The sequence below is a fragment of the Fulmarus glacialis genome, unplaced genomic scaffold, assembly GCF_000690835.1.
Source record: "Fulmarus glacialis isolate BGI_N327 unplaced genomic scaffold, ASM69083v1 scaffold33301, whole genome shotgun sequence".
Taxonomy (NCBI): Eukaryota; Metazoa; Chordata; class Aves; order Procellariiformes; family Procellariidae; genus Fulmarus; species Fulmarus glacialis.
This window is the reverse complement of record NW_009191419.1, coordinates 446-10,779: the sequence shown is the minus strand read 5'-3', so window position 1 is coordinate 10,779 and position 10,334 is coordinate 446. Positions and strand designations below refer to the sequence as shown.

The 10,334-nt window shown below is 38.2% G+C and overlaps 1 protein-coding gene across 2 annotated transcripts; it reads right to left on the bottom strand.

Moving 5' to 3' along the window:
- Positions 1–1,345: 1,345 nt before the first annotated feature.
- Positions 1,346–8,787, bottom strand: LOC104083270 (tRNA selenocysteine 1-associated protein 1-like). Of its 2 annotated transcripts, none has more exons than XM_009586693.1 (7): positions 8,707–8,787; positions 7,401–7,531; positions 6,670–6,801; positions 5,642–5,761; positions 3,287–3,482; positions 2,549–2,594; positions 1,346–1,741 (listed from the first exon to the last, which is right to left on the bottom strand). In XM_009586693.1, exons 1-7 carry the CDS (start codon positions 8,716–8,718, stop codon positions 1,605–1,607), a joined length of 774 nt encoding a protein of 257 aa, XP_009584988.1. In that variant the 5' UTR covers positions 8,719–8,787; the 3' UTR covers positions 1,346–1,604. The 2 variants fall into 2 exon arrangements, with proteins under 2 accessions (XP_009584988.1, XP_009584987.1); XM_009586692.1 differs by lacking the exon at positions 8,707–8,787 and adding an exon at positions 7,628–7,699.
- Positions 8,788–10,334: the final 1,547 nt, after the last annotated feature.

The window sequence follows — 10,334 nt, the reverse complement described above, 5'->3', positions numbered from 1 at the left end:
ATGAGGTTTTTTTGCTATCTCTTCCTACATGTACATTTGCACAAAATCCAGGAAGAATGAACTTCCTGTAGCACTCCAAAATCCCTTTGTTTTAGAGCATCTGCATTTCATGGGCAGGACTCCGAAAATATTCCTAGCTGAAATTAAACTGTGAAAAGAAGAGAGAGATTCTGGTCAGCAGCTAAAAATGACCTGCCAGCGCTCAGTCATTGGTCTGCAATCAGTACTTGTTTTAGATTTAAGAACACCATATAGGTTATGACCACCACTTTAATTACATCACAAAATTAGTCACAAAAAAAATCCAGAGAACTTTATTCCTATCTGCTATCATAGCAATTATGGTTTAGATTGCCCCCAAACCACACATGGCAGTGTCTTGACCAGCTTTAGTAGCTACCACAGCTATTGCCTATGAAAATTTCTGCTACCTTTTTTGTTGGAAGAGTATTCTTCTGTTTCCAGCCCAATTTATTTTATCATTATGTACATTAAGTAGTAAATGCTTTTGCATACACATGGGCTTATGTAGTCCCTACAACTGGAAAATACTTTATACCCTTCAAGATGAGAACAGTTTAGCGGAAGCCACTCAGAAGTTGCTAGCTTGAAGCAGAACTTTCCTCATTGCTATCTCCCCTAATCTTTGACTTGAACACCAAAAACTCTCATCCTACCAAAGTTTTATAAACTCATCACTATAAAACACCTGAGCATGAAGACTGAACAAATTACAGAGATGTTTAAGATAGGGTGCAACTTAGTTGAAGAGTTGTTACTAGAATAGTTTTTTGTTCCTCAGAGGTTATTTTTCCTCCCTTAAACCAGAAAGTTATTTTCTCCAAGGATTTTTAGGTTTAAGAACATGTATTATGTTACACCAGTTTCTTTCCTGTAAAGTGTCAGTTGAGAAGACTAACAATAAGGGCAGGAATAAAATTGTCAGTAGGGATCATCCTTAGTCTTTGGAATGTTTGCAGCTATGGCAGCTGAAAGTTTGCCCTTCTGTACGCTTAAAATACTGTATTGATAAAGCACTTCTAACTGACCTAGCAGATCAACAGTAGTACAGTTAGCACCAGCAGACTGCAGGAGAAAGAGTGCGCCCAAGTGTTCCCATAGCAAACCCTGGGAGTGTCTCCCAAATACACATAATCTAAGCAAGCATGTTAAGAGCTTCTAGAAGATTGCCTAGGTAACTTGGAAATATGTGAGAGCTACTTTTTGCTAGTGTCCTGATGCACATACCAAAGACAGGTGAAATACCCCTACTGCCTCCAGCTAAGTTCCACAAGCCAGAAGAGAATGTGCTTCACATACGTAAGTAAAATCCCTTGCTGGCAGGTTTGCAGAAACAAAATTTTATTTACACAGGCAAGTCTATCTTTAGACCCCATTGAACTCTTTACATTTCTAGAATATTTACATGATTTCAAGATGCTCCAAGAGTAGAGTGATGAACAAAAAAAAAGATTACAGAAACTGTCAAAAGCATAGCAAAAAAACCCAACCTATCATTGTGCTTTAAAACTTATGATCTAGAGTAATGTAGGAGAAATGTAATTTTAGCACCTTGGTCATAACGGTCATGCTATATAAGACACTTAAATAGCAGGGGGGATGTCAGAAGTGACCGTATCCAGAGGTTGCCAGTGACAATTCATGAGGGAATCATAGAGTTCTTCACTTGTCTCCATAAATTGTCTGTTCATTTCATCAACATCCAAGTAAAGCTGTGGATCTGAAAATAAAAGCCTGGTTAAGTACAAGTGTCAGATCTTGGGAGGCATGCACACAAAAACCTGCACTAAGCCTAATAAAACGTGTTTTAGCTAAATTTAATAATTTAATAGATTTAATAGTAAATGTAGTAAGATGTTTATTCACCTAGAATTTTAATAAACCTGACAAGTCCAGCTTCTTTTGGAATTTGTGTATATGAATGCTAGGACTGTATTGGTATTTCAAGAAAAAGAGCAGATTTACGGATAATTAACCATGAAATTCTCCCAAAATCCATTTAATTCATTTCTACTACAATATGTGTTACGCAAGATAAAGTTTCTGAATACCAACACAAGATGTCTATGTGAGGAACTGTCTGCAAACCTTCTAGGCCAAACAATTAAGTTTTGTACCAAATCTTTAAGTGCAAGTTGAATCCTCCTTTTAGGACCTGCAACATTAAGCTTTTACCTCAGGGTTTGGAAAAATAAAGCTTTTGCCTATTAATGAGTTTAACATACAATATGCTTAGCAGAATCAATACAAAGGTAGGACAAATTCTGTATTAGACCATTTTGGAAGGAGAACGAAGGTAAAGTTACAAGAAACCTGCTGTGAAGTGTTGTTGACAATATCCCATTCTACTTGACACGGTGTACACTATCAGCTTTAAAATCCTACCTCATCTCAGTTATAACCCCTAGAGGATCCCACTACATCAGCTGAATTTCCAAGACATTCTTCATCCCATAGTCATTGGCTTGTATTGCTTAAGGGCACAAGTATGACTAAATTCAAGTTGCTGTGATAGAATCATCATTACCTTCAGTTATTAGGTCATCGTTGATTTCAGTCATAGCTGAAGTTTCCTAGGAAAAAAAAGAGACAAGAAAATCTCGTAAGTTTAATCATAATCCATTTCAGAAAGCATCACAAATCCTAATAATTTTGTTCTCCCAAACCAGTCCCTCCTCCCACAACTACAATGGGTGGGGGGGGGGGGTGTGGTGTGTTTGTTGGGGAGCATTGGGGTTTTTTTGTTTGGCGTTTTTGGTTTTTTGGTTTTGTTCTGGGGTACGGGGTTTGGTGTGTTTTGTGGGGTGTTTTGTTTTGGTTTTGTGTGTGTGGGTTTTTTTGTTGTTGGGTTTTTTTTTTTTTAAAAAGAAAGCCATGGTATAGTTCAGGTTGGAAGGGACTTATGGAAGTTGTAATTGATAAATTGGCTGATCTAAGATAAGACCATCTTACAAGAAACCTTTAATTTGCTTTAAACAAAGTACATCAGAAAAACAGGAAGAGAGGAAGCCTACACAATTACGCTGTCAGAACTGTTATTTGGCATACATGAACAAATAGTGATGTATAAATCTCTAATTCTATAGATGCACTACTCAAGCACTTAAATCAAAGATACCTCTGAATGAAGCCTGCTATTCTAACCTCCACACTAAGCAGAAAGCATGATTTCAGTTTTAGGACTTTTTTTGCTCTGACTTACACAATTCATACAACTTATTATTTATGAATTTTTTTCCTTAAAGCAAGTGTGTAATATCTTTACCTCAAAAACAGCTGGAGCCATAACAGCATCTCCTAAAGAGCAGTCTCCAACAGCTTGCATGCTATCATAAGGAGCATAGGAGCTGTAGTTGTAGTCAGCATAAGGATCATAACCCCACTGTGAGTAGTAGTTCTGATAATCTTGGTAATAATCGTTATAGTTGTACGACTGGTACCGCTGGAATTCTGCTTTCAGTCTGAAACATGATAAGTTATATACAGTTAGAGTTTGAGAACAATAAACTGTAAACCCAGTACTGAAGTTAAATCATTTGCCAGCTTACGCATTTCAAAGTTTAAAAGGAAGCTTTTCTGAACAGTTGCCTAAGCAACAGTAAGTCACAGCACAAGATCTCATGTTTATACAGAAGCAAATGCTCTCAGCTTCGCAATACCAAAGTAATTATTTTCATGGATTAACTCAAGCCATGACACTTATCTGTATTCATTTTGAGTATTTTTAGTATCTACATAAGCAAGCTGCTGACAAATCTTTCTGGTCTGCTAAAAACTGATTTATTAAGACCAGAGACATTTATCAAGCACAGCTGCTTTTAAGATGCATTCAGTCTCAATTAGCTCTTCTATCTTTTGTTTGGTTAATACTAAACCTTATTATTTTCAGAAACAAGGGGGTGAAGTCAGATTATCTGTTTCAGAGGAACATCTGACACTGCCTGCCAGTTTGCCATGTCTACCTCCACCTGCTCAATTTTTAGTCCTGAAGTTACTGAAGTATAGCTGTCAGGTGAAGTCAGCACTGCCGTTATCCAGTATGAAGACAAAGCAGCAGGAAAATGACAAAACTCATTCATTCTTAAGACCAAGGGGCCAGCTGATTTGTTTGCACTACTTTCCCTCTCCTGAGCAGATTTTCTCAGGGACAACTTCACACTAATGACAAGAAGCAATGCAAAAGTGTTGTCTGTACTAAACTAGAGGTACACTACATGAAAAACATTCAGATAACCCAGCTGCACATTCCAAAAAATCCTCTATGCTTAGACATTTCTTCACTGATTACATACAGGCAGACTTCCTGTATTTACAGAGTCCAATTTCTCTGCAACTCCACTTCCAACCCAGGCTTTTTGTCAAAAACGCAAACTGAAGGAGCTCAGAAATAGTTTCCAATATGAGTGACTTAGTGACAAACTACTCTGATGGCTGGATATTTTAATGCTAGGAGAGCATAGTACTCAGCCATCCAGAAACAGATATAGATAATGTGTATTTTAATACCTACATTACATTTGTTTCATTACTGTAAAGCTACACATACATTTTAATAAATAGGTATTCTATTGTCTCACTACTGTAGTAAACAAAATGACTACATAATGTCTCAAAGTCTTCTGCTTCCAACTTCTCTCCTACATACATCTCTGTAGGAAAGAAAAATCTGAAAATACTGCTGACATTATTCTAGATAGCAGAAGTGAGGAAACCTGTTTCTTTGTGACCTCTTCTTGTTTTCAAAATAATGTAGTCAGAGCAATTCTGGACAGTGCTCTCTTGGGTAAGAGCATTTCCATTCTAAAGCAAAGAGGCAGCATTTGCAGAATTACCCAGGGTAAAGAGAAAACACAAGCTGTTATTTTTACTATTTAACAGAACATACAAGCTAACCTCATGAATATACTGAAATTGTTTTATATGAAGTTCTATTTTTGTCTGTATCCTGGATCAAAGTTTATCAAATTTGGTATCAATTCTCTAACTGTTCAGAGACTTGAATTGCCTTAAATAACTGACTGAGAGAACTAAGCCGGCAGAGTAAAAAAAAACCTCTCAAAACCAATTAACTTCAAATTCCCTGCTGCCCCAATCACTTGAAAAGCAAAGAATAGTACTCTAAACAAACTTTTCCAAAGCAACATCTCCTTTGGCTTCTTCCCCCCTATATTCCATATTTTTCCACTCAAGTTCCTTCCTCTGCCAGCCTCCTGTAAAACTAGCGATGTGCTACCTCGCCTAAACTAGATGGAAAAGTCTAGAACAAAAGCTCCCTAGCATACAAAACCACTTGTTGTCTCTTCTACCTTCTTGAGGCCCAAACCTGGAAAATATTTATGAATGCATTCAGCTTCGCTACTGTAAGAATTAAGGCTGGTTACAACAGCAGCTAAGCCCAAGTTACACAATCTGGCTAGACTTAAAGAGTTGGATTCCCCCAACAATCCTGAAAGAGGTTGATGAATCCAGGGAGTCAAAACATAATGCTTCTGTATTTTTGGTTTTGTAGACTGCATCATGTGTACAGCCATTATAGCAAGGGCCACAAACTTTACAAAGGCAGACCTACAAGAATCTGATTATTTAGAATTACTGTATCAATGCACAACTCATTTGTTACCTTTTAGAAATTCCTATGCTCAGCCGGATTCGTTTTCCCCCCAGACCTGGTGCATTCTGGCAGTCTTGCAGTGCCCTCATCTGATCACCTTGCTCACCAAATCTGACAAAGGCATACCCTCTACAATTTTCAAAAGGGAGAAAACAAATTCTAGTATGCATAACAGTTACAAAGCTAACGAATTCAATTTCTGTCTTCTACAAAAACAGAAGATAGTAGCTACTATAGCTTCCATTACCTAAGCAACTTCTCTGGCACATGCACATGCACAGAAGATGCTTTCACCAAATTAAAAACTTGGGCCAGAAGCAAAAACCTTGTTCTTTGATAGCATTAAGATGCAACTTGCTGAGAGCCAGCGAAACAATACATTTTAATTGCTATCTGTGTAAGTAATCAGATTCCATATTTCTGCATTTACAGCAGTTAATTTATCAGTATTAACGCACTCCTACCACTGTACAGCACTAACATTCTTTTTATACTTGCTTTCTCTTAAGTTTCTTGAATTAAGTCTATTACAGCCAGCACTGTCTGAACAGCAAACTTGCTCATCCCTGCTTGACTCACTGCCTGGCCAGTATAACTTCTGCGAGGCTTTACTGACTAGTATTCATAGATTCAGTCTCCCAACCCCCCTAAGATTTGCCAGGCCTTATGCTTTTCTCCCACATGTAAAAAGGAAATTATTTTGTCTTCAGTACTGCAGATGACTAAGCGAACACGCTGCTGTATGTAAGCACAGCAGCACAGATCTCAGTGCACAGCTCTCCCTTCTCCCACCATCTAATTTCTTTCAAGCAGATATGCATACGGCTAAATTGAAGCTTATCATGTTAACTGCTTAAACTAACCAGACAGTTCTAGAAACGCAAGGATCTACGCTGTTAAAAAAAAAGTCGTGCTAGAGACTAATCTCTCTCTTCCTGCCTCTGAAGAAAATGCAGAAACAGTTCCAGCACAATTTCTTATGTATTACTTATAGAAGCAAACATATTGACAGCATTACACATTTTCACAGGCATTACCTGGAATATCCCAGCAGGTCTGTTGCTATTTTGCAGTCAATACATGAGGGGTACCTCTTTAGGAAATAGTCATAGAGCTGGAAATCATCCACTTCTGGAGTAAGCTCCCCAACAAATATCGAATAATCCGGTCTTCAAAAAAATAAAAGAGAAAACTGTCAAGTTTGAGACTAAGGTAGCTGATTGCAGTATTAAGGTACCTAACATACAAGCAGGTAGTGATCACTGGACAAATAAGTGAAATAAAATCTGAAGAGAGTATAAACTGCAGAACTCTGCTGAGTAACATACAGAACTGCAATGCCATCACTCCAGCATAAAGTTCTCAATTTTTCTGGGTCCATTCTACTGTTTTCGCACAAAAAAAAACATTTCAAAGACCCGTTTCATAAAAGAAAAATTTTAGAAGTCGGTTTTAAAAAAAAATATTTATTGTCTGAATGGGGCGGGGGAAAGGAGGCACAAAAATACCAAGAAAAACTATTAATTCAAGTTACAGCCATGATTCAAAAGAGCTATGACTATTTTGCCACCACTTCTCAGTGATTATGGGAGAGACGTACTACAAAAAACTTTATTTTCTATTGGCAATACATTTCCATAAGCAATACTTAGCGTATAGGCACCCAATGTGCCATTTCAGGTTTTTAAAAATAAGTGATGGCATTCGCTTGTCACTATAAATTTAAACAGATAAGGGGTCAGAGCTTCTCATTTCAGAAGGTCTTTACCTGGCTGAACTACTACTAGGGACAAACTCTATTCTTCCTGGTTTTATTTTGTTCTTTTTCTTCCGTTTCTTCTGTGGCGTTCTCCACCAGCTGTAGGCCTGGAGACATTCTCTTTTTTTCGCCATTAAGTCCTGTTGGGAGAAAAAAAATCACCTTTATAGTATTTAGCCTCATTTACATTCCTCCCTCCCACTCCCCATCACCACAGGTGATTTCCCCATATTCACCTTGCCCTTGAAAGAAGCCTGGGGTCCCATTTCTCCCTCCGCCTCCCATGAGGGAAAGCAGCCTCTGGGGAAAACGCCTGGCAAAAATAACAGAGCCAAAGGATTGTATGAACAGCCATATTCCCCTGACTTGTCAAGCTGGCTAAAGGATTGACAGCTTCCTCTTGGAATTAGGGAAAAAGCAGATAGCCCTTCGATGTTGGCCAATCCTAAATGTTAATTAGCTTCAGGATTGGACTGTGTTCCACTTGAGCTCCAGGACTCAAAAAACCCTGCAGCAGCACAGTCTGAGTGATGAAGAGGCAGGGAAATCATCACTCTTGCCTAGAAGGGATCTCAGCTGTCCCTATCTCCCTCATCTAGGAATGCTTCTTCTCTTATGTGAGATGCCTCTCCTCACTACCCAGCTGTGAGCCACTCTCCCAGGCCAGGAACAACAACAGGAGGCCGATTAATGGAACGTAAGGAGAAAGCAGACCAGGAACAGGCACTAGCTTGGCTGAGGGAAAACTCAAACCCAGACGCAAGGCCAGGAAGAAAGAGGCATAAAAAGTGCCTCTTGGAGGAAAAAAAAAAGGAAAGAAAAACCAAAAACCCAAAAACCACAGTTTAAAAAGGAAGTGGGGCAACTACACAAAAGAGGAGGGAAACAACAGCTGTGTTAAGACAGGTTGCCTCCCTCACTTAAGATTCTGAAGAATAAGGATTTCCAAAAATAAGACTGGTGTTTCGCAGCATTTTTTTTACTTACGCAGGCTTTAATGTTCTTCCTCTAGAACACCTCTACATGTATCTTATATAGAGAGTGTTATATGCAAGGTCCTTCAGAAGAACTCATGCTTAAATAATCCAAACTGTAAAGCTTAATGTTATGCCCCCAACCTGCTTCAGTTGATATGATTAAATGTCCAGAGGACAGCCACCAATTACCAAATTACCAGAAGAAGTCACAGGACTAAAAGAGCACCCAACTCAGAGCAAGCTAGCTATTTCAGCTTTACATTTACTAGGAATTCTGAGTATGGTTCTGGAATCCATTTAGGCACTGCAAGCCTGAATTTCTGACCAAATGATCTTACCTGGCTTGCCATGGTTCAAACTGTCTTCTGCCTTTCTCGGAGAATACGGCTGCACAGGTTCAGTTTATTGCACTCCTTCAGCTGAAAAAGATGTGGGGGAGGAACAAGAAGATAAAAAAATCTTAAACTTGAGATTAATTACTTTCAAAGTAATTAACGCCTTACGTTTTTAATGCTATTAATTCAGAATTTAGAAATTTAAGTTCTGACTTGTCACTGCTAAAGCAGTGCAGATAAAGATATATGGCCAGTGGGATTATGGTTAGAAGTCTAATCTTCACTTTCTTAAATTGTAAGAGTCCACAAAGTTTTCCCACTCTTGAAAGCACTAGGAAATTACAGACAGCTTTTGAGTCACCTATACCTTACCCTTATTTCTGAAATACCTACACATAATAATACAGTAATTTAGAAGATCCATGTTCTAAAATAGTTAAAAACAAGGCAACAAAGATAGAGGCTTCAGTACATTTCATACAACCCTTCATTTTTTTCCCCTTTTAGCCAAATTAAGCGTTGATTTACTTGTACCACAAATTATACAGCTGAAAACAAGCAGTGGTACTTCCTATGTGCGAAAGAACAAGAGAAATAAAAGAGGGAGAAGGGTACAGTACAGGTAAATGTGATCTTTCTCTGCACCTTTCCTTAAGTACGTCTTCTCTCTTTTGCCTCTTCCATATACACATTTCACTCACTACCGGCGAGTTAGCAACCACAAATGGCCTTTTACTGCCACCACTAAACCAGTGGATACATTTCCTGAAAAGGTATGTACCTCTTTCTTGATTCCAATATCCTTTCTTTAAGCTTTTTTCCTCTAGTCATCCAACCAATATGAACCAGTGCAGAAAACAATTTAATTTGCAAAGTATTTTGCATCTACTTGCACACACAGCTGTTCATTCACCACTGCTGATTTTTTACATCCAGTGCTGCTCCTTCTATGCAGATACTTGATTGCTGAAGTTTTTCCCATTTTTGTACAAGAATTTATGTAATGTTTTACATACTGGCTGGTCAAATCCACATTCACATAATGAAACAAATACAGAGTGTTTGTAATGACTTAAACGCTTGCCCAGACAGGGGAACAGTTCAGAGCACTACTTCTGAAAATGGATTAGGCTAACCTGACAGAGGATAGCCATATACCATAATTAGAGCATCCATGCATGGTGTTAGTCAGGATAACTACATACTTTATCCCCATGCCCATTCTGAAGCCAAGAAAATAGTCAAGTACAAACAAGCCCTTAAATACAGGTATATACCAGCAAGGTTAGCATATGTCCTCTTACTAAACCTAACTGTGCTCATTATAAGGAATTATCAGCAGCAATTTTCTACTGTTAAAGAAGATCATTATTAATAAAAATACCCATATAGAGATGTTCCTCTAATACAAACATTACTTTTATTAAAAGGAATCAAATTCCTCCACGCTCTGAAGACTGAAATACTAGTTATTGCATTCACACTTGTGTAATGCTTTTTTCTTCCTAACTTACCGCTCTTTATTTGTGCGGATTTAACAGAAGATGGCACGCACTACAGAGCCGTTTTATTGCAAAAGACTATCAGAAGGCAAGTGATGCAATCGTTTCTCGATCACAGTTATCATGGAC

What these genes read in the sequence shown, in the direction of transcription:
- LOC104083270 (XM_009586692.1), bottom strand. Translation starts at nt 7,657, where the DNA reads ATGGGACCCCAGGCTTCTTTCAAGGGCAAG. An exon ending in AGGCTTCTTTCAAGGGCAAG is followed by an intron (nt 7,532 to 7,627) that starts GTGAATATGGGG and finishes TTCTCCCAACAG; the next exon opens with GACTTAATGGCGAAAAAAAG. An exon ending in AGCATAGGAATTTCTAAAAG is followed by an intron (nt 3,483 to 5,641) that starts GTAACAAATGAG and finishes ATCATGTTTCAG; the next exon opens with ACTGAAAGCAGAATTCCAGC.